The 24021-nt window shown below is 44.0% G+C and overlaps 2 protein-coding genes across 3 annotated transcripts; one reads left to right on the forward strand and one right to left on the reverse strand.

Moving 5' to 3' along the window:
- Positions 1–1331: 1331 nt before the first annotated feature.
- Positions 1332–8387, reverse strand: LOC148862960 (Pyridoxamine 5'-phosphate oxidase family protein). 2 transcript variants are annotated; one of them, XM_088978547.1, is made up of 6 exons: positions 8000–8387; positions 4028–4063; positions 3732–3933; positions 2139–2217; positions 1850–1967; positions 1332–1656 (listed from the first exon to the last, which is right to left on the reverse strand). In XM_088978547.1, the coding sequence occupies exons 1-6, from the start codon at positions 8155–8157 to the stop codon at positions 1632–1634; spliced, it is 618 nt and encodes a 205-aa protein (XP_088834673.1). In that variant the 5' UTR covers positions 8158–8387; the 3' UTR covers positions 1332–1631. The 2 variants fall into 2 exon arrangements, with proteins under 2 accessions (XP_088834673.1, XP_088834674.1); XM_088978548.1 differs by lacking the exon at positions 1332–1656 and having other exon boundaries at positions 1846–1967.
- A 4300-nt stretch (positions 8388–12687) lies between these two features.
- LOC148862961 (uncharacterized) lies at positions 12688–13808 on the forward strand. Its single transcript, XM_088981565.1, has one exon. The coding sequence runs from the start codon at positions 12830–12832 to the stop codon at positions 13679–13681; it is 852 nt and encodes a 283-aa protein (XP_088837691.1). The 5' UTR covers positions 12688–12829; the 3' UTR covers positions 13682–13808.
- Positions 13809–24021: the final 10213 nt, after the last annotated feature.

Below are 24021 nucleotides of genomic sequence, written 5' to 3' on the forward strand. Positions count from 1 at the left end.
GAACGCAATAGTTATTCAGCGGGCTGTGGAACCAATGATATCTTTCCATGCCAGTAATAAAATACATGAGACCTCACTATGGGCCGCATGTACTTTTTTCACTGGCAGGGGGCATTACCATTGGTTCCACCTACTGAACAGCTATAGCATTCAGTGAATCCAAATTTCTTAATAATGTGAGGCTGTGTTTGGTTTGAAGGAAAAGGAAACGAGAGGCAGGGAAACCTAATGTAAGGTTTGTAAAGGTTTCCCTACATTTCTCATTCTTTCCCTGCCTTTTCCTTCAAGCTAAACATAAGGTAAATCTCTAGATAAAAACAATTGAACATGAACTGCTTTTCTATTTAAAAAAACAAATAAACAGAGAGGATAATATTGCAGAGTCCAGGCTTCCTATAGTACAAAGTAGGAACCTTAAAATTTCTTCCAACAATCAACAGCATCGTCATTATCACATCATATATCAAGTTCTACTTAAGATTAATTATGTTTTGTCTTTTAATGATGCGCCCCTGTCCACCAATTTGTAAAAGAAAAAGAAGCAAAAGGGATTTACCAGCTAGCATGCCTCGTGAAATATAATTCATTAGAGGTGACTACTCAAAGGAAATAAAGTTGAAAAGAAAGAAAAAGCAAATCCCACCTTGCATATAACTTTCCTTCTTGATTTCAACTAATGGAAGGTGCTCCTGCTAAAAATGCTAAAGGAGTTGAAATTAGAATCAGCATGGTCTATTCCCGTAGCCTGTTTGGTTCAGACAAGAATCAAAATAAGAATTGGAATACAATTTCATTCCCAAAAAAGAGAAAAGAAATGATCATTCGCTCAACTAGGGGAATGTCATTTCATCAGGAATGGGAATAGGATTTCGATTCTGCCCAACCAAACAATTGGAATTGAAATAGCCCATTCTGTTTCCAATTCCAGACCCCTATTCCCAAAAACCAAATGGGCCCTAATTACTAAAAGGACTGCCCAGCCCACTCCAGGTCTCAGAACACTGGTGGACTTGACATACAAACTTTTTGCCTCCAAAGCCAAGATCAGATATACTGTACAGTATGCAGATGCGACCTCGTCAAAATAATTGGGACCTCAAAAATATTAATAGCCTCATCCAAGTAAGGTATCTGTGCACAAAATCATAGAGCATTTTCTTCTTTTATTTGATTATTTCTATTTCGTTGTTACTTACTTTTATTCAATATTTCATTCACTTTAGAGGCTTACACAGCCCGTTTCATTCACTTTAAAACTGATTACATGAATGGTGCCCTCAAACATTGGAATATCGGCCAAAGTCAGAAGAGTAAACAACTTGCAAACCATAGAACATAGAAAATCTTTGAAGCATTCTGTACCATCAATTTATTTACACAATTCTTTTACATCTTAATGTGCATTTTCAGAAAGAAAAAAAAATACAAAAAAGGCCCTTATAGATCAGAACTTATACTGATAGTTTCATTGTTCCCTGTGATTTTATGCTAACAATATAACGGAGGATCACAAATATACACGATGAACATGTTTATCCCAAACACACCAGAGCGAATACTAAACATAATAACATGAATGATATAACAGTCGGAGCCAACACGACATGGGGAATTGAGCATAGGAGGAATATTCACAGAGCGGAAGCAAGTTGATTCCTGTAGATGGCAGAGGCCCAATTTTGGGAAAAGGAAACTCATTAATGGATGGATAAGAAGGAAACACTCGTAGAAGTAAACATCATTTTATTTTATTTCATGGAGAATCAACACATCAAAACTGCATTTACTTTAAGGCATCTTACAATGCTTTTATTAATATTATAATCAACATTATAGTATTACTACTCACATTCCAGGATGCAGGTACTGATCCAAAGTGAGAGGTTTAGGACCACCAAACCAATCAATCAAAAATATATCTTCAATTTCTAATTTGAAGAATTGGAAATTGTGATCCTTGGGCCAATCTGTTATCCAGCAAAATCAAAAAGGAAGAGTCAACACTGTGAGCTAAGCAAAAAAAAAAAAAAGAGAGAGAGAGAGAAAGAAACAGCATGTATTAGTTATTACTAAGCCCCTTTATCACGTTTATTAGCAGAAAGACAAGCTGCTGATATATTCAGGATATGTTTTGTTACCCTTCATCTCTGCATGCTTTGAAAACAATGCCTGTTTAGCAAATTCTGCTTCTTTGGGGTTTGTGTCGACCAGTTTCAACTGCAATACCATTAGAGTTAATCTCAAAAATAAATTACCCAAAATAGAAACTTTAAGCAGATTTAAAGTTTAAATATAACCAGGGATTACTTTGTTAGCAATAAAACATGTTATTTTTGTTGGTATGAAATATGTCATTCTTAAATTTTAAGATCTATGGGCTTCCACTTAGCATAAATTCCCAAATCTACAATGGATTAGGGATGCAAGTCAGGCCAGGTTAACTCAGGTTGGGGCCAAACCTAACACAACCCAACCCTAGCTTTTTCCAGTTGGGTTGGTTCAGGTTGGCCTGGCTTCTTCACTTCATTTCACTAAACTGTTATTCCATGGCTGACATATTGAGAAAGTGGAAAGAAATAGCCACCTTGGCCCAATGTAAGAGGACCTCTAGACCTTCTTGGTTCCACCCCCCCCCCTCCTTCAGGATTCATAAAACTGAATTTTGATGGTAGTAGCTTAAGGAATCCTGGGCCTTCGGGGATTGGGGGAGTTTTCAGGAATGAGGTTGGGATTATTAATGCTATTTTCTCAGGCCCAATTGGAGACGGTGACTCTCTTAGGGCTGAGATTCTAGCAGTTCTGGAAGGAATCCAAAGAGCAAGAGAATTAAACATTCGATGCTTGGTCATTGAAGGGGACTCGGAGGTGGTGATTAGGTGGCTGAAGGAAGACAGCAATGGTTTGTGGAGCTACAGAAATGAAAAGAAAAAATTTAAATGGCTGAGAGTAGGGATATTGAGGTGAAGTACAGTTGGGTTAGCCAAGCAAGGGGCGCTTAAGGAATCAATGTTTTGGGCTAATTTTTAGCTTTCTTTATTGTTCCCTATTGTGGGGGGGCTAAGATTGTTTACCTCTCCTTCTTGTACTTAAAGTTTCACAAATTTAATTATTTAATAAAGCATCTAGTTAATGATCAAAAAACAAAAAAAGATTAGTAGATTAAGGTTTACTGATTTTAGCATTATTACATGTACAAGGACGAAGTTATGGTGCTTCAGGAGTAGTGGAGTACTATACTTGTATCAGAGCAGAAAAGTCATGTTCCAGTTCAGTTGGGTTGCCCATAAGGCTGTCAATGAGTCGGTTCTACCCAACCGAACCGAACCAAACCAATTATATTGGTTCTGGTTCTGTAATTTGGTCCCGATTAGTAATTGGGTTGGTTCTGGTTCTTGTTTGTTTCAAATCGATTATTTTGTTAATAATATATAAAGGTTTCCTAGTTTTCTTGTAATTTTCATTATATTTTATGTCTAAAAGGGTAAATTTGATAGATAATATATAAGACAGTTTTGGTTAAAAACACTTGATTTATTAACATATAAATAATTTACTAATTTAAAGTCATATTATCAAAAAACAAGTTTCAAGTTGTTATTTACATAAATAATTATAGATGTCAGTTTAATTGGGATGGTTGAAATGAATGGTTGGAAGCATTAAAGAAAAAACTAGACAAGCAATATATTCTTTCTGGCATTAAGGAGTAGTCATATGTAAACCCACATCACCTTTCCTGTAAGGGTAAGTTTTGCACAAGTGGGGTTCTCAGGATCTATCTTTCCACAAGATCCAATCGGGTACTCGCTGACTGTGAATGAAGACCTATCATCCTTCAATGCATTTCTGGCAGTAGGATCAAGAGTTGTCAAATAGAAATATGGAATGCCACATCCTTCATCAGGCAATCCATCACTAAATGAAACCACATTCCTGCAGGGTTTTCAGATTATTCTGTTATAGACAGCATATTTTAAAATGACTTGAGTGAATGTTGAAAATGTCTCAGGAACAGGGGAGTATTTACCCAAAGGGAGCCCCTCCCAATTCACTTGAGATGGTACTGCAAAAACAGAACAACGTGCATCAAGTTCAAATTCCACCACATTAATCATTCAGTGCATTTTGCTTACAAGAATGTTTACAGGGTTGTAGTGCTTCAGAGAAAGAACAGAAGAAGAAATAGGCAGCACTACATAGGAGAATACATTTCTAAAGGCCATTATTCAATGCTTATACCAGCTATATAGGGTTTTGGGAAGGGTGGGCTAGATACAGACCTAACCTCCAGCAATTTTTGCATGAGCACTGTCAGACTCAAACGTATTTCCCATGCTTTTCAGCCTGAGATTTTCCCATTGCACAAAGCAGTGGTCCCATAAGAGAATGTCTTCTTAATGGGCTAAATTTATTGAAGCGAGACTACATAAGCAATACATAACTAACCAATCACTACACTGCAAGATGTTTAAGTTCAAGCATACTGTCATTTTAACTACATAAAATAGTAGTTCTCCAATTTTTTTTCTGTTGCAAAACTAATTCCTTTTTTCTCTGAAGCAACATATTAGACTGAGGAATTGCACAAAGTTGATAAAACTCCAACTCCTAGTTAGTCATTTCATTTTTTTTCTTATGATATTAGTGTGTAAGCATGTTATTTATTATCAAGAATTATCTTATCCATGCAATGTACTGATTCTAATCTGTTGAAGGAAAACAAACCAACTTCTGCCCATTTTTACGACCTGTGAATAAGCTGTTCGGTTGTGCAGTAATAGGGTCTTCAATTATCCTAGATGTGCTGGGAAAATCTACAGCTGGGTTATATAACTACAGTCCATACATCCAATTTTTTTAAAAAATAACATTATTACTAATTATTTTTTTTAAGGAAAGGACCATTTATTAAAAATCCATATGAGAAATTGAGAACCATTATCAAGAATCCATATGAGAGCCTTAATCTTGTTAAATTATGGTTTTCTCCACATTAAAGCGATTGACCATTTGGTTTTGAAAAGCACAACCTTTCTGTCAGATTTGAAGAATTTTATCATACTCACAAAGGCATTTATTCTATGTCTAAAGAAAGGGGCAAGTTGGGACATCTCTCAAATTGCTTAATCATATATCATTGTTACCCTATTCATAAGGATGAAGATGCGACACTCACCGAAGATTTTGAACAGAAATAATAAAGGTGAAAAAGTTCTCAATAAATTAGAAGGAAATTATTGAAATATAAAACCCTCCAAATTATGCTCAAAATTGGTCTTAAATATTGCTTTGTCTTTTAGAAAATGAGTAATAGAGTTAGAAGCTAGATTGCTAAATGGCATGTTAGAAAGACCACTCTACATCTAAATATTCATCATTTTATTATTCTACCCACTAGAAGACAAAGCAATAAGTAATTCAGCAGTTCTGAATTGCCCCTAACTGTTCTTGAGGGGACCTGGTTATTGTTGGAATCTACAAACAATAATTCAAGAAATTGTTAGCATGAACAGAAACAAAGCAATCAAGATCCAGATTTCACATGCTTTTTGTGAAAGGTAATCAAGCTGTTGATTGGATTGATGCTTTTGATTGAGAGAATGAGGCAAATAAATTTGGTCATGATGTCATTCCAACGGCCCTAGCTCAGATCCTGGCAATGACTTCCAAGGACACACTCCCTTGCTTAATGTAGCTTTCTCCTGTATAAGTATCTGTGTGTGTGTGTGTGTCCAGATAGTCTTACCAGAATTTTACTTGTGGAAGTAGTATTGGCTTTTCTGTTTCATGAGTTATGGTGAAAATACCACAGAAAATCTGCCCCTGCTAGCTTCACAGACAAGATTGATATGTTAAAATCTTTGTTATAGTTGTTTGGAGATTCCACATTGAGATTCTCCAGTGGATTGGATCATGAATTGCAGCTAGGGCTGTCAATGGGTCGGGTCATCAATGTCTTCTTGGAAGGTTAACTCCTCCAGGAACTGTTTGTTGAGATCAAGATTCTTGAGAGTAGGGAGCATTTCAGTGCAAATATTCTTCACCCAATTAACTCCCACCACCTATGAGGTTCCCTTTTGTATGAGAAATCTGGTGCATCCAGTCATACGTTCATATATTTCACAGGTCTCAGTGTGAAAATCATCTGGAAGCCTTCCAAGCATGCCAGAGTCTCCCCTTTCCCTTCACTATTTTTTAACATGAAAGGAAGCCCCTGGAAGCTTAGATAAATTTTACACTCCATTGGAAAGTCAATGCGTCCTTTTGAAGCCTGTAATGTTGTACATGTATAGATAAAGACTAATAGTATTTCAGGCATTCTTGCAGGAGTTCGGATCTGCTTATCATGACACATTGCTGGCCACGTGCATCCTGCCGCACATCAAGAACATTGGTTGTACTTTAAAACACCAATATTCCCAATGTATAGCTGGATGCACGTAGCCAGCAATGTGCCATGCTCAGCTGATCAGGACTCTTCTTGCAGCCTTGCAGGGTGCACCAGGATTTTGTTATTACTTCTCAATAGAGTTTCTTACTGGCCTAAAGGTTCTTGGTAAGGATAATGGAGATTAGACACACCATCATTTCTAAATTTATTTTTTGATTCTCATTCTGGCTTAAAGATTCTAGTGAGGATACCAGATATCAGATTCATCATTTCTAAATTAGTTTTCTATGCATTAATATATTCTGGCCCAGATCCACCTAACCCAACCTACCCTTCCCAAGAAACTCATTCCCAAAATCAAAGCTCAGATATCATGCTTGGCCCAAGCCTCCACTAATAACTGTGAAAGCCCTAAATCATAAATCTTGGGATATCAATAGACAAAAACCAGTCAACTTGACAGTCAAATCCAATATCACATAATAATGAATCTTTCTCCTCTTCCAACCAAGCTCAGACTACTCCAGCATTAACATGAAAAAAGGAGCCATTACCCAGTGATGGTCACAGATATCGAAGGTCGGGGAGGAGTAGCAACCCTCAGGGTTGAATCCATGTTCTCATGCTTGTCAGCTTGAGATTTTTACCATCTCACAAAATAAACCCTCACCTTTTACATTGTTAGCTTCTGCTTACCTTAATTCTTGTATTTGAATTCCAAAATCTCTGAATCCTACAACTACATGACCCCTATTTGACATAGAAAAGCAACAGCATCTTTCTGTACAAACTGCAAAGATCTTCAATGCATGGTGGCTGACCACCAATACCTCCAGATGGAAAATTTGACACCAATAACAGAGTAACCAATCAAAACCCTCGGAACAAGAAGTTCGTAATTTCTCCAAACTGCAGTAAGATGAGCATGAGCAGGTGGAAAAGAGATTTGCATGAATTATTAATAGAAACTGGACAAGTGATACATTCTTTGCAACAAGTATAACAATCTTCAGGCTCATGATAAAAAGATACTAAACTCATCTACTATAACAGAGAAATCCTTCAAAATATAATAGAAAAACTGCAATGGTTCTTCAAGTTGATATCGAGATAAACAAATAGAACCATAGCACGAAATATTCATGTTACGAGTACTCTATTTAACTATCTGGTATTCCCAGAGCACCCAACCAGTTGACTTATTTTTCCTTATTTCAAGTTACTGGAGAGTGGGCCTATTTCCACTATCTTCTAGCTTTTTTCCAAGCCTCATATGTATGATAGGAGAGTCTTGTTGAGATTCTCTCAAAAGCATATCCATCTTTCGTGAAAGAGAAGAAAGACGCTTTCATCTCTCTTTGAGAGGAGTAAGGAAAGAAATCAATCCATTGTTTAGTGTTTTGCAAGCCATTTCTACCGATTTATTAGCTGCAATTTTGGGTTTTCTCTTTCATGACATGATTTTTAAACAAGTAAAAGCGCAAAACTGAAATAAATAAACAAAGCCCATGTCGGAAAACAAAAAATCAGATACAAAGAAACTAGATAATTTTCCTTCACAAAATTGTGGAGAGAGAGAGAGAGAGAGAGAGAGAGAGAGAGAGAGACCTTAAGATAGCCCAGGAGTTCTGGGAAACCAGCCATCGAGCGGTGGCAGCAGCATCAGCTGGATCAGGTTTCTTTTCGGGCAGCAAGCGCCCATGTACGGACATGGAAGCATCAAGAAACACGATAAGGAAGAAACAGAGAGCACCTCTCAACTCCATTACTTTTTATAGTATTCCTCGCTTATCCGTAAGTGTAGAACGCAGTTTAAACGGACATGAACATGATGAAGATGAGCTCAACAGAAGCCACTTATATATACTTTACTCACAAATCGGGTTGTGTTTGATGACCGATGATGACTTGCAAACCTACCAGCAAAGGCAGCACGGAATCGCGAAAGAGGAAAGCCCAAACCAAACGCAGCCGTTTTTCCGTAACCCGTTGTGTCATTGCAACGCTACTATCGCCATCCGATATTGGTCGGACGGACGGTGCGCAACTGTGGTGACCCACACCACGATAACCCATCCGTACCATAGTATACCCGAAACAACCATCCCAGTACTCAACCAGATTTCCGTGGGGTTAGTAACCGTATACGTATACTGATACCAACATTTGTTTGTTTTTTCGTTGTTTGCTTCATTGCTTTGTACAAGCTGTAGCCTGTAGGGGACATTTGTTGTCTTGTTCCGTTCAAGTAGGAAAAATACAACTTGACGCTGAGGTGCGGAAGCACGATCCTCGTGTTCGTGGATTCATTTGCCATTACGAAATCTAATATAGGGAAATTGCTAACATGTTTCACAAAACCACTCAGACAAATGATACTTCGACGTTGAGTAGATTATTTACGGTGATTAAGGCTGCCCACGACAGTTGGATCATCTGTACCTAAAACGGGAATGCCAATCCAAAGGCCAGTGCTCACTGTGACCCATCTGTACTGAATACAGGTGTGTTCAAGAATGATAGGTAGCTCAGCGGGGTGTGTATGATGTTGTCTGCAGCTCATCTGGATTGCCCCAAAGGGTTCTTAGTCCAAATGTCCATATCCCAAATAAAAATATTAAAATAACTGTGTATTTATCAAAAATAATAAAACTAATTGTTAGTAGAAATAGGAAACTTCAAATGATGTTTACTTTTTTTCATTATATCACAATTATTCTTCTTTCTTATATATTGTGATTTTATTATTGTTAATATAGCTTTCATTAGACTATTTTATGTATAAAATGTTCATTATTGTATATAAAGTTACTATTTCTGTAACGAAGACTACGAATTCATATAAATAGCATTATCAAATAGTTTCACTAGTAAAAATATTAAAATAATTGTGTACCTACCAAATAAGACTAATTGTGTTTCACTGGAAAAAAAAAAAGGATAAAAATAAAATTAATTGTTGGTTGGTCTTCTGAATTACAAAATATTTATGGGTAAATTATATATAGGTATTTTGTACTTTTGGGATGGTGAAAGATTGACAGATATATCTTGAACTTTTAAAAATAGACACTTGGGTCCACTTTTATTAATTCACGTTATGATGTATAGTAAAATTATCAAAATGTCCATGTATTTTTTTAATTATTAAAATTAAAAAATTAAAAATGACCAAAACAACTCCATTGAAAGTTGATTAGTTTTCGATCTGGGTATTGCTCATTCTAATCCCTATAAATAAATAGGAGAGAGTTCAACGAAAGCACTTTGTCGATGAGGGTAAGAAATCGCCAACAAATTAAAATCATCACCAGAGAATGTCGTTGCCAGAGAAAAAAAAAACATGTTGAAGTGCCAACATAGTCCCTTTTAAATGGTGTTGAAAATTTGAACTTGTTATTCGTTGTCTACGTGAGAACGTCATCGTGAGGAGAGATGGACTTCACCCGTGAAAGTAGAAAATCATTGGCGAAGTGATTCTTAGAGAATGTCGTTGTTAGAAAAAATAGTGTTGAAGTGCCAATAGTCCCTTTTAAATGTTGTCTATGTGAAAATGTCATCGTGGAGACAAGGCCTTGGTCTTTTGACTAACTTAATAACTTATATGATATTAATCAAAGTGTATAAATTTAAGTGAGGGGAGGATAGTTTTAACATTATGTAATGTTTAACCGACAGAATGCTAATAGATGAACCCCCAAGTGTCTATTTTTGAGAGTTAGGGTATTCAAGTATTGCAATTGATTGGTATTCCTTTATTACATAGATATTCTTGTTTTAAACAAAAAGGAGGAACACTAAAACCATCAAGGGCACATAATATGCCCCTTAATACACAAAAGTACTAAGCTCGAAAAATGTAGGTGGGGGTTTGTAAAAGAAACAAAATAATTGTAGAGAGAACTATAGAATGGATCTATCAATAATTTATCAAACCATTTATATAACAACAATATGATGTATTTTGTAATTATATTTTAATAGATTGAAAGCTCAAAATTTGTTTAGTAAAGTTATTGCATGCTATCTACATTTCCCAACATTGTTGATTGCAATGCATCTCCTCGTATAAGCAATTGAAATGTGCATTTATTGTGGGTTTAGACCATATTCATAGTTATTTTAACCTTATATGAGTGTAATCAATATACTTGTAGGATTTGTAAGAGTTTTCTTAATGTATCTAATGGTGCCCATATCTTTCCATCATATCCGTGCATATCCAAAGTATATTGTTATTCATATCCAAGCTTTTTGATGTGATACATGATACGGATATTTTTAAAACTTGGACCCACCTTATATGGGACTATAGTGTTATCCCACACATTGGTGGCCAGTGTTTTGTAGTTTGTACTTAGGCCCATTCACTTTTCAAGAAGTTACTTATCCAAGTAAATGAACTTACCTAAGTGTTTCTTGAGAAATACTTAACTAGGCAAATACACTTACACGTGCTTTTTATTTCCCAAGTAAATAAGATAATGACCATTTTAGCCATAAAACCTATTATTAGAAGAGGCAATTTTGTCACATCCGAGTGTTGACAATTTTATCCTAAGAGGGAAAGTTACTTACCCACCTAAGAGATGGGTAGCACTTACTTGACAGGTAAGTGATACCTCGGGAAACTAATTTTTTTACAAATCCCGCATCAATATGAAAAAAGACAATGGCATATTGACCAATAGAAACCAAAATCCCATTGACCAATTTCCCCCTCTCAAAATCCACAAAATGAACAAATTGACAACTACTAAACACTTCACCCTACCTAATTTAGTATTTTTGCTTGTTAGCTGAATTCAGGTTTGCTGTGAGAGAACACTCCTCACACCAACCTAATTGCACACTTAAACATGTATTAGAAGAGTCCATATCACCTGCCAACAAAATATGTTCCAACACCCTACCAACAATATATGACACTCCATCTCATACATGATAGGTTCCACTTTTATGGTGGGTTACGAGATCGAGTTGGTAGGGTGTTGGAACTTGTTTCGTCAGCTTGTGATCCCAACTCGTATTGAAAATATCTACCACACCCAACAAATGAAAACATAGAAAATATTCCAGATGTGGGGCTAAAGTGTCGTGAGATTGGAGTGAGGAGCATTCCATAAGGAGCAATTATGGGTGTTCACATCTGTGCCCCACGAGGGGGCACCCCACTACGTCCCACAACACAATTCCGCTATGTATTGGGAACATCTCTCAATAATGATATCATCGATTATGGTACATCATCGGGAGATGTTCCCAATACATGGCGAGAATGTGATGCGGGACGTTGTGGGGTGCTGCTTGTGAGGCGTAGATGTGAACTCCAATTCCAGATTTGAAGCAACTTCGAATTTGAAGCTTAGGGCTGTTCACGAGTCGGGGTGGGTCTGTTTATTAGCGTTTTTCCAACCGACCCGGCCTAGTCAGTTTACCTAGAAATTAAATCAAAATCGACCCAGTACTAAGTAAAACCGAGCTAGTCGATTTGAATCGGGTTGGGTAGGTTTTGTGAATGATTCTCTCGGTGTGAACGGTAAAGGATTCAAGTCTAAGAAAGAAAAGGTTGGATGCCTGAAAATTAAAAATGATTTGATGGATTAAAACTGATATTTTGTATATTAGAAGTTATATATATAATATGTACCTTTCTTAAATAAAGCTGATATATGTAGTAAAACTTAAATATATCAAATATATATATATATATATAATATATCTAAATCGGTTCGATTTGGATCGGTTTCGATTTTGATTTTCACACACAAAAACTGAAACCGAACTGAACCATCAGTTTGTGTTTTTTTTAACCTGAAATCGACCGGTGCTGAAGAAAAACCGGCCAACTCGGATTGGTCGGTTTGGTCGGGTTGAATGGTAGCATCCTCACGGCGAATTGGGATCTGCTCCTCACGGCAGACATAAAATTTTGAAATCGTTGCGAATCGCGATGCAGAAAAGATGATAAAAACGTGTGTGTTCTAACTTCTATGTCGTTACTCGTTAGAGCAGTGGATCCCACAATTAACGGTGATCTTCGCGTTTGTACACATTGAGTATCCCAATAAAATGACTCCATGAATGATGAATCCCTCTCAAGTCTCAACTGAAGATATCGAAAAACGTTACATATGCTTCGTTTTACACCATCAAATGACTTGGTTACTGGATCTACGGCTAAAACTTAAACAAAGAGAGAATACTACGTGTAAGCTTTCTCATTCGAAGAAACCCACCTCCCATTGAGCATGCCTCGTATTTTCTATTTTGGCGAAGTCCAACGTGAGTTCATAACACAGAAAAACGAGGACTTAAAAAATTCTAACTGGTTGAACAAAGACCAGAGAAGATCGAAGAACAGCCCCTTCTCAGATGAGATCTCAGCTCCATCTCCCTTAATACAGTAGAAGCAAAGGAGATCAAATTCATCCAAAGATGGGTCTCTTCACTTACTGCTTAGCAGGAGGCGGGCTCATGCTAATCGGCGCTTGGGAGGCCCTTATCTCTTCCTACGCGCACCTAAATCCCTCCTCTCCTCTCTCCCCACCGCACACTCCATCAACAACTGCAGGAACAACAACAACAACCCGGGTTAGAAAGAATCCATCCTCCTCCTCTGTTAGTTTTATCGCTGTATCTGTTTTCTCCTTCTTCTTCATCCTCAACTCTCTAGTATCTTTAATCGATGCCCTTCACGCCAACGATGGGGTCGGCTTCGCTCTCCAATTAGAGATTGTAGCACTGGTTTCTCTCTTTCTTCTCTACTCCGCCGTCGGTCTTTTGGTCGATTTTACTGGTTCCATTCCTTTACCCTCTTCAATCCTCAATTTAATTGCTCTCATCGGCTTCGGGCAAGAATTTCTCCTCTTTTACCTTCAGAGGAAAGACCCATCTGGGATTGAGAATCGTTACTTCGATCTTTTGCTTCTCCCGATAGCCATTTGTATTTTCTCCACCGTTCTTGAATTTGTTTCCTCCAAATCCAATTTCCCAAGATTGGCTCGTGGAGTTGGTTTGATTCTTCAGGGGACATGGTTTGTTCAAATGGGTTTCTCCTTCTATACCAGTTTGATTGCTCACGGCTGTTCTCTACATGAAAAGAGCAGAGGGAATTATACAATGAAGTGCAAAGGGCATCCTGAGTATCACAGGGGTAGAGCGATAGCAACGCTTCAGTTCAACTGCCATCTTGCTTTTCTTGTGGTTTTGATCGTAGGGGTTTACTCAGTTATCGGCCACAAGTACGGATGGATACTCATTGCTCAATGTCAAAATCACATCATGTGATTTGATGCAATTGATTTTAACATACAAGGATGCATCTTTCTTTTTCTCGTTAGTTAGAATGAACGAATGATGCGTCTGTAATGGGATTGACATTCCTCTCCGAGTGCTTAATGCAAACATTACATATACAAGCTATGCTGGACTCCCTGGCCCAATACTTTTACGGTAAATCGGTATGCCCGTTGTATAATTTTATTGTTCGGGCATCGTATGCATTTCTATCAGAAACCTCAAATATGAGAAGATTACTATATCTCTATTTGATAAAGGAAGATTTGGCCCGACCTCACAGTTATGCGATACGTGGCAGAAACAACAGCTCGGCAAAAAGGCTAAGCCTAAGGCGTGAACAAAGGGACACCAGCGGACCGAACTCCCTACGGGGGGCCCGAACTCACCCTTGGCCCAAAACCAGAGTAATCCAAATCGGCCAACCTTGTAACAGCTCGGGGTATACCTCGCCGAACTGGCCCGCCTTGTAACAGTTCGGGATACACCTCGCCGAACTGACCTGCCCTACAGATACCTCGTCGAACTGGCCAACCTTGTAACAGCTCGGGGTATACCTCGCCGAACTGGCCTGCCTTGTAACAGTTCGGGATACACCTCGCCGAACTTATCTGCCCTATAGATACCTCTGAACTCAAGACTTCGCCTCGCTCACCACTCCGCATCACCTTTTGGGCACCAAAACCAAACAAGTTGTACCATGCCTGACACTGAGGAAGTTTGTGCCCGAGGGCGCCGCACCTAACTGACTTGGGATCTGACGCTTGGCGGCCGCACTCTAAACGGCCACCTGCCACCGCCACTGACACCGCCATCTCCAGTTAGACAGACGGTTAGGCAGTGACGGTTCCGTCCCAGCAGAAAGGACGACGGCCGAATTGACAAGCGCAAGGGTAATCATACCCGACCTGACAAGGGCCTCGGAGCGAGTGCGCGAAGTGATTATAAGAGCCCCCTGCCCCCAACAAACGAGGTATGCAAACTTTGCGCTATCTGGTGTTATCTTGCTTTTGAAGGATTCTAACTTGAGCTTCGTAGCCGCTACACCGGGTTCCCCCCCGGAGCTTCCTCATCTCCTCCGTTTCAGGTTCCCTGCTACCCAGTTCAGAAGCAAGGTCGTTGACAGCTAAGATCGGCCGGATCGCGCTTCATCAATTGACGCCGTCTGTGGGAACGCTTCAAAAAGCCTCCCTCCAAACTTCCATAACCCCTTTTCTTCAAAAAACCCAACACTCATGGCCTCCTCCAGCAACGCCGGACGTGGCACGGAGACAAACACCATCGGGGAACAACTTCAAGTCCCCATGGTGTGCGTTGGACAGTTCACCATCCTCCTTTCGGTGGATGGGATCCCCAGCTTGAACGCTCCACAAGCAGTGGCGCCCGTAAACTTTCCTACCACAAGCATCCCCTTTCCTCCCCTATTGAGACAACCTTTACTAAACCGACTGTCGTCCCCCTGGCAGTCAGCCAAAACCGGTTGGACGACCTGATACAGTGCATGCGGGCAATGCAAGCCCAAATGCAAAATTTCCAGCAGCACCAAGTACTGCACAACATCTCCCAGTATCACTATCAACAGCAGTTCCCCTAATTGCCACTGAACCAACCACTACTTCCACCTCGCCACCCCACTCCGAGGCCGGTCAAGGCCTCCCCGCAGGATGGGCGCCCCCACCAGGGAAAGGCCTCCCGACCCCAGAACCCCCTAATAGTCAGGCCTCGTCCCCAGGCCGAAGAGAGAAAAATATCATCCCCGCCTCGCAACTCACAGGCGGGTCGGGAACCTCGCCCGAGAGATCGGCACCCCGACGCTCCAAGCCCGAGTTCCCGCTCACGGAAAGCCGGTTCGGCGCCCTGGCGGTAGACTACCAGCATTTCGGGCCCATCGAGCTCGGTAACACGGAGGCCAGCAGCGCCAGTACAAGGCCCACCTAACAACGAAGGCGTCGGCGAAGTCGCCGAACTGCCACCCGTGTCTTGTCAGAGCTCAGAGGCAAAGAGACGAGCTCGGACGAGGTAGGAGCTGCCCCGATTCTCTCGGTTCCTTCCCCCTCGCATCAGAACTCCTGGCGGTCCCCTTACACAGAAATTTCAAGCTCCCACCTCTGGACAAGTACGACGGGTCCTTCGATCCCAACGACCACGTTGACGCTTTCCAGTCCCAAATGCACCTCGCCAAGGCCAGCGAATCGTGCATGTGCGTGGCCTTCACCACCACCCTCAGGGGGGTAGCCCGCACTTGGTACAGGAACCTGGCCCCTGGGTCGATAAAGTGTTGGGCCCAGTTCGTGCAGGTCTTCACCGCACACTTTGTCACCAGCCAACGGTGCCCCATAACAGAGGAAAGCATCTTCAGAGTAGTCCAAAGGGAAGGAGAATCCATCCGGGGCTACATCAAACGATTCAACAAAGCATGCTTGCAGATACCGCGGTTGGACCCCGCAGTGCAGCTCGCGGCGGCCAAAAGAGGGGTCACGCACAAAGAATTCAAATGGCACATGGTGGCTAACCAGCCCGCAACCGTGGCCGAATTCCTCAAGCTCGCGGACAAGTTCATGAGGACAGAGGAAAAAATCAACCAACGAACCGAAGGCGGGAACAAGAAAAGAAAGAGGGAATGCGAGCTCTCCAACCCGGTCGACAGAAAAAACTTGGCCCGGGAGCCGAAGCCGAACCAGTTGTTCCGAGCTCCCCTAGCAGTTCGGACGGATTACACGCCTTTAAACACAAGGCGGACCGAGATCTTAATGACGATCAAGGACGTCCCGTACGTGAAATGGCCACCTGGCCTAAAGGGAAATCCGAACGAGAGAAATAAGAATTTGTATTGTAGTTTCCATAGAGACCATGGTCATAGTACCGAGCAGTGTAATAACCTCCGGGACGACATAGAGGGGCACATCTGTCACAGATACTTGAGAAACTTTGTACAACACAACAATAATAACAATAAGGCAGGTCGACAAGGGGAGCACGAAAAGGATGCCCCCGAGTCTAGCAGCAGACCTGCCGAACTGTTGCAGCGACAGCCTCCGGAAGAGAGGCCAGTTCGGGGAACCATCCATGCAATTGTGGGAGGTTCGGTGGTAGCAGGGTGTACCTCGGCAGCAGCCCGGACTTCAGTTCGCGAAGCGGCCCTCGAGGAACGGAACCCCCCAAAGAGACCAAAGACCGAAGAACCAATCTTCTTCACGGAGGACGACGCGCGAGGGGTCCGCTACCCCCATGATGACGCGCTTGTCATTAAACTAAGGATCAATGACTTCGAGGTCAGACGCGTACTCGTAGGTTCGGGCAGCTCAGTGGACATCCTCTTTAAATCAGCGTTTGACCAGCTACAGTTACAATAGGAGCGAGCTAAAGCCCGCGAACACTCCCCTGGTGGGTTTTAGCGGAGAGGAAGTCAGGCCCCTCGGAAAAATAACAGTACCTGTGGAAGTCGGCACATGGCCTTGTGCGGTCAGACTCAACCATGATTTCCTGGTGGTCGCGACCCCCTCCCCATACAATGCCCATAATAGGGCGGCTGATCACGCATATCCTACGGGCGATGGTCTCCACCTACTATTTGGCCATGAAGTTCCCTACGGACCAGTGTGGGGGTAGCGCGGGGCGACCAGCTCGAGTTCCGCAAGTGTTATGTTGTCGCCCTGAAGGGAAAAACCAAGGCGGCCGACGACCTCGAACTGGAGCGGCCTGCGGAGCAAGGTGAGGAACGATCTTCGCCCACGGAGGAAACCGTCGCAATCCCGACTTCGGCTACGGACCCAGCTCGCACACTTCAGATCGGAGCTTTCGTCGAGGAACCCCTACGAACCGAACTGGTGAGTTTTTTACTTCAAAATTTAGATATTTTTGCCTGGTCCGCGGCTGACATGCCCGGCATTAGCCCCGGCCTGATAACTCACAAACTTAATACTAACCCTATAGTCAGACTCGTTAGACAGAAGAAATGCAACTTAGCCCCAGAACGCTGGAGGACGGTCGACGAGGAGGCCAAGAAGCTCCTCGTAGCAAACTTCATAAGGGAAGTCCATTACCCGAGCTGGGTGGCCAACCCGGTGTTGGTAAAAAAGGCAAACGGCAAGTGGCGCATGTGCGTCGACTACACCGACTTGAACCGAGCTTGCCCGAAAGATTGCTTCCCCCTCCCCACAATTGATCGCCTAGTGGACACGACCTCGGGACATGAGTTGCTAAGCTTCCTGGACGCCTACTCAGGCTACAACCAAATCCGGATGGACCCATCCGATGAGGAAAAAACCAGCTTCATAACCGAGTTCGGCCTATATTGCTACAAGGTCATGCCCTTCGGATTAAAAAATGCCGGGGCGACTTTCCAAAGACTTGTAAATAGGCTGTTTCGGCCCCTGATTGACACGAAGATAGAGTGCTATGTAGACGACATGGTCGTCAAAACTCAGTTTTCACAAGAATTAATACAAGACTTAGATTCTGTCTTCCAAATCCTGCGTCAGTTTAGCATGAAATTGAACCCCAACAAATGTGTCTTCGACGTTACCTCGGGCAAATTCCTAGGGTACATTGTCAATCGGCGCGGTATTGAGGCCAACCCGGACAAGATAAAAGCCATTTTAGATATGAGACCACCTCGGAAAGTAAAAGAAGTTCAGAGGCTAAACGGCCGCATAGCCGCTCTAAGCCGCTTCATGTCCAAATCAGTAGACCGTTGCCTACCTTTCTTCAAAGCAATCAAAGGCAAAGGGTTTGAGTGGACCAAGGACTGCCAGCTCGCGTTTGACGAGCTAAAAGGTTACCTCACTAGTGTACCGACCTTAGCCCGGCCCGAGGAGGGCGAGGTCTTAGAACTGTACCTCTCGGCAAGCGACGAGGTGGTCAGTTCGGTACTAATAAAAGAAACAGACTGGGTCTAGCGACCCATCTATTATGTTAGTAAAATTTTACAGGGAGCAGAGACAAGGTACCCGCAGATAGAAAAGCTAGCATACGCACTGGTGACAGCAGCTCGGAAACTCCGCCCATACTTCCAGGCTCACACCGTCATCGTCATGACTGACAAACCTCTGAGACAAGTTTTAATCAAACCCGAGGTTTCCGGTCGACTGACGAAATGGGCCATCGAACTCAGTGAGTACGACCTCCAGTACAAGCCAAGAACTGCTATTAAGGCCCAAGCTTTGGCAGATTTTATCGCCGAGTGCACTTTCAGCCACGAAGCCCCACAGGTCAAGCCCGAAGTCCCCAGTTCGGGCGAACTCGGAGCTCCCGAGCCAATAGAGTCTGAACCCCGAGAAGTAGCAGCCAGTGTGGCATCTCTCCTGGTCAGGCGAAACACGAACTGGGATGAGGAGCCCTGGATCCTTCACGTGGATGGTTCCTCGAACCGGCAAGGCAGCGGAGCTGGAATAGTCTTATGCGGCCCGGGCGACACAAAATTAGAATACGCACTACGCTTTGAGTTCGCAGCATCCAACAACGAGGCAGAATACGAAGCACTAATAGCTGGGTTGGACCTTGCGCGAATGGTAAAGGCAAAACACTTGGTCATCTGCAGCGATTCCCAGCTCGTGGTCAACCAAGTTACGGGCGAGTATGAAGCACGCGAGCTCTCCATGATCGCATATTTGGCGAAAGTAAAAGAGGCCCTGCTCAACTTCCAGTCCCACTTCATCAGGCAAATCTCGAGGTTAGAGAACACTGAGGCCGACGCTCTGTCCCGGTTAGCCAGCACAAGTCACAACAACATGAGAACTGTGTACATAGAGGACTTACCTCGGCCTAGTATTCTCGGGGGGACAGAGGAGGTCACTCCCGTCTTGGAAGCAGAGCCGAGCTGGATTGACCCACTCACGAGCTTCTTGATAGACGGAACCCTCCCTGCAGAACGCAATGCGGCCAAGAGGGTGCAGCGGCAGGCAGCCAAATACGTCATAATAGACGAACGGTTATACCGAGGTCCTACACGCTCCCCTACTTGCGTTGCCTGCGACCTGCCGAAACCGAGTCCGTACTCCGTGACACTCATGAAGGCCTATGCGGCGGACACTTGGGGGGCAGAGCACTCGCCCAAAAAGCACTTCGACAAGGATACTACTGGCCAACAATGAAGGCAGAAGCTGTCGAGCTTGTCAGAAAATGCGACAAGTGTCAGAAGCACGCCAATATCCACCATCAACTTGCCTCTGACCTCAAATACCTCGCCAGCCCGTGGCCCTTTGCACAATGGGGCATCGACCTCCTGGGGCCATTTCCACCAGCAACAGGTGGAAGAAAATTCCTAGTCGTTGCAGTAGATTACTTTACGAAGTGGATAGAAGCCGAACCTCTAGCAACTATTACGGCTCGAAACATACAGAACTTCTTTTGGAAGAACATAGTATGTCGTTGCGGGTTACCTCAGGTACTAATCTCCGGCAACGGCAAGAAGTTCGAGGATATCAAGTTCCAAGAGTGGTGCCAGAACATGGGGATTCGGCAAAACTTCACATCAGTCGCGCACCCGCAGGCAAATGGTCAGACGGAAGTAATGAACAGAGCCATCCTGCGCGGACTGAAAGCACGTCTGGATCGAGCTAAGGGATTGTGGACCGAAGAGCTACCAAGTGTCTTATGGGCTCACCAAACTACAGAAAAAACCGCCACGGGAGAAACCCCCTTCAACCTCACCTACGGCACTGAAGAAGTGATCCCGGCGGAAATCGAAGTACCAACATTGCGACTAGAAACATACGACGATCGGACGAACGGAGACGAGTTACGTACCAACCTTGACCTATTGGACGAGGTAAGGGACTTCGCGCACATCCGGACAGCGGCATACCAGCAGTATGTAGCTCGCTACTACAATGCCAAAGTAAAGCAACGAAGCTTCCGAGTCGGCGACCTGGTCCTTCGTAAGATTAAGGTGCCCGAACCCGGCGTGGGCAAACTTGGACCAAACTGGGAAGGGCCCTATAAAGTAAAGAGTGCGCTCGGGGGGGCATACGAACTCGAAACCTTGGAAGGCAAACAAGTATCTCGAGCGTGGAACATCGTGAACTTAAGGCGATACTACCTATAAACTGCCAAGCGAAGTGGACAAAATCAGGTCCTATGGGCCACGATGCAGAGTCGAGAGGAACCTCGACGTAAACAAGCAAAGAAAAGTCGGGCATATTATCAGCTCGGCAAAAAACCAGTTCGCTGCAAAAGCCTTTGCGGCAAAACAGGTCACGGAAGTATAATAACCCGGACAAGTGGCATATTCAGTTCGACAAAGAATCAGTTCTTGGAAAAGGAACACAGGAAAAAAGATTATCTATTCTGTTGCAAGAAACAGGAGTACATTAGCCATCAGAAGGCACTTCAAAAAAAAAAGGATTATCTTTACATGACCGGAGCTACTTCTTCGCCATCAGAAGGCACTTCAACAACACCCAAAGGCCCTGCCTCTCCTTCAGAGTCCGGCTTGCCATCGGCAGCATTGGCCATCTCCTGAGTTATACGCGAAGTGGATATGGCACTAACATCGAGGTCGGGGTACGTGTTCCGGATCATACGCCTGCTCAGTTTGAACCCCCTTCTGTAAGAATCCACCATCAGATCGTCAAAACGCGGAGAGGCAATGTAGTCTTCAACGACCTTCTTCTTGGCGTCTTCAATGCCTTGGGAAAAAATCTGTGTTCTCTCCCTGATGTCCTCCTGAAGATATTCGACTTGATGCTGCAAATCCAACTTCAAGTCCTTCATATGCTTGACAACTACCCCCATGGCCTCGGCATCACGCTGAGACCTTGCCTGCCTTGCCATCGCGATGCGAGCAGCCTCTTCGGCAGCATAAGCGGCCAGCTCAGCAGCTCGGGTATTCGCCTCTGCAGCACGGAAAGCTTCTTCAGCAGCATGAGCGATAGCCTCAGTAGCTCGCGCCTGTCGCGAGCTCCTCTCCACTTGGGCCGCTAAGGCTTGAATTGAAGAATTCACCTACCAAAAGAAACAAGTGAGCAATAAACAGCAAAAGCGACAGAAAATGAAAAAGGCAGACGGAATCTAACTTACCACCATAGCATGTGTTACAGCGTGGCAGGCGACCTGATTCAAAGGAAGATCGGTCCACGCCGCGATCTCCTCAGGGAAAGTAGCCTCCCTACTCTTCTGAAGAGTGTAGTTCGGCGTCAACACGCTCCTGAACTCCCCTTGAGCTCCCGAACCCGAGGGCCCAGCCCGCGTATGAGCGGACCCAGAGTGAGCAGGAGCACTTGAGTATGCAGGAGTGCCCGTATGAGTGGTCTCAGCGTATGGCGCCCCGGCAGTTTCATGCATCGGTGGAGTCACCTCGAGCTCCCTGGGCAGATCCTCCAGCGTGTGGTCTGGAACTTGGGGCTCCTCATCCAGGGGCAGCTCGGTACGAGTTCGCTTGGCGACCCGCTTCCTCCTCTTCATACCTTGGAACAGACGCCCCCCACGAGTTCTCTCCGCGTCCATCACACCTGCAGAAACAAGTTCGACATCAGAAAAAATGAAAGAACAAAGCAAACAAGAAACCGCATAGCTAGAAACCTACCCGAACTCAGGTCGGCCGCAATAAGCTTAGCCTCCATTAAGTAGTGATGGCACTTTAAACCTTGTCGTGCCCATTGCCGGAGGCCCTTCACCGTCTCTTTATCGAGAGTAACACCTGAATCAGGAGCGACCTCACCCCACCCGGTCTGAAAGGGCCATCCTTGTGCACTTCGCACACCGAAGTAGTCCTACTTCCACGCCGGGACCTTATTAAGAAAATCGTGCAAAAGCTTAAAGCCCTGGCAAGGAGAAAGGTAATACGCCCATCTTCCCCCAGGAAGAGAACCTGCCTGTCTCTTGAGCATCAAGATGGAGGAGAATATCTCTAAGTCTAAGGGGAAATTCTGTTCGCAAAAAAGGGAAACTGTCCCCACCATGTTCCGAATAGAGTTCGGATGAAGTTGGCCAATGGTGACACCGAAGTGGTTTATGACTTCGACGAGAAGGGGGTGGAAAGGAAGTCGCAACCCCGCAGCAAGCTGTTCTCGAAAAATCACGATCTCATTAGGACCGTGTTCCCAAGGAAAGCTACCCGAAGGAATAAAATATGTATACCCCCCAGGAAGGTTGTAAGACATAAGTATAGATTGAAGCCCCTCAGGCGTCATGGTCGAGGGACCAAACCTATCTAGCATCCGACCTCGGCGAGAGGTAGACGCCAAACTGCCCGAAGCGGCTCAGCCTACTGGTTCATAGTCCTCGAGTTCCACCTCAGGATCACTGAGGCAATCGGGGGACACGGCTCGGTTGGTAGAACCTACGCCAGCCCTACTTGAAGAGTCGTCTGAGCTATCAAAGCTAGACATTGAGGAAAAGATGGATTCAGGAAGGTACTCACCCGAAGAAAGTTTTGAAGGCTCCGGAGACGGGAACAAGCCAAAGAACCTTGAAGGCTATGTAACCAGCCTTGATGCGAGCTGGAAAAAACTTGGACGCGAGCTCAGTAGGCAAACCGCAGAAGTGACAAATCGACTGGGGTCCCCCACTATTTATAGCTACAGTAACCAAGAACCGACCGTGCAGATCAAAGACAATCCGACGGCCCACGTTTGCGCTGACCGCACGTCCCATAAGGTCAAGACGTGATTGGCGCACGTCTTTCCGAAAAGAGCGAAACGTCAACGCACGCCTTCTTGAAACCGACGTCACGCCAACACGCGTCTTTCCGAAACTGACTGCGCCGTACGTCTCCCTGGCAGCCGCCCGCGCACGTACAACAGTGGCACGCATTTTTTAAGTTTGAATGAGCCGCTGTCACGTCCCAGCGGCGCGGATTTTTGAAATTTAAAAACGCACGCTGTCACAACCATCAACATTTATGAGTAAGCATGTTTCCAGCCTTCTCGGAAACCGAAGAACCTTGGCAAAAGCAACTCGCGCAGTCAAGATTCGAAGGACGGGACAAATCCACCTACTACCTCATGAAACTCCCCGCACCAGGGCAAGACCCTTGGCGCGAGGAGTGGGGGGCAATTGATGAATTTGGCCCGACCTCACAGTTATGTGACACATGGCAGAAACAACAACTCGGCAAAAAGACCAAGCCTAAGGCGTGAACAAGGGGACACCAGCGGACCGAACTCCCTACGGGGGGCCCGAACTCACCCTTGGCCCAAAACCAGAGTAATCTGAACCGGCCAACCTTGTAACAGCTCGGGGTATACCTCGCCGAACTGGCCTGCCTTGTAACAATTCGGGATACACCTCGCCGAACTGACCTGCCCTATAGATACCTCCGAACTCAAGACTTCGCCTCGCTCACCACTCCGCATCACCTTCTGGGCACCAAAACCAAACAAGTCGTACCA

This window comes from Nelumbo lutea, chromosome 3 (genome assembly GCF_056320005.1).
Source record: "Nelumbo lutea isolate HS-2025 chromosome 3, American lotus-T2T, whole genome shotgun sequence".
Taxonomy (NCBI): Eukaryota; Viridiplantae; Streptophyta; class Magnoliopsida; order Proteales; family Nelumbonaceae; genus Nelumbo; species Nelumbo lutea.

Coding starts and splice junctions, on each gene's coding strand:
- LOC148862960 (XM_088978547.1), bottom strand. CDS start 8,157: ATGGAGTTGAGAGGTGCTCTCTGTTTCTTCCTTATCGTGTTTCTTGAT. Junction 4,064..7,999: donor AACTCCTGGGCTATCTTAAG/GTCTCTCTCTCT, acceptor CTGTTTTTGCAG/TACCATCTCAAGTGAATTGG. Junction 1,657..1,849: donor CAGTACCTGCATCCTGGAAT/GTGAGTAGTAAT, acceptor TGCCATCTACAG/GAATCAACTTGCTTCCGCTC.
- LOC148862961 (XM_088981565.1), top strand. CDS start 12,830: ATGGGTCTCTTCACTTACTGCTTAGCAGGAGGCGGGCTCATGCTAATC.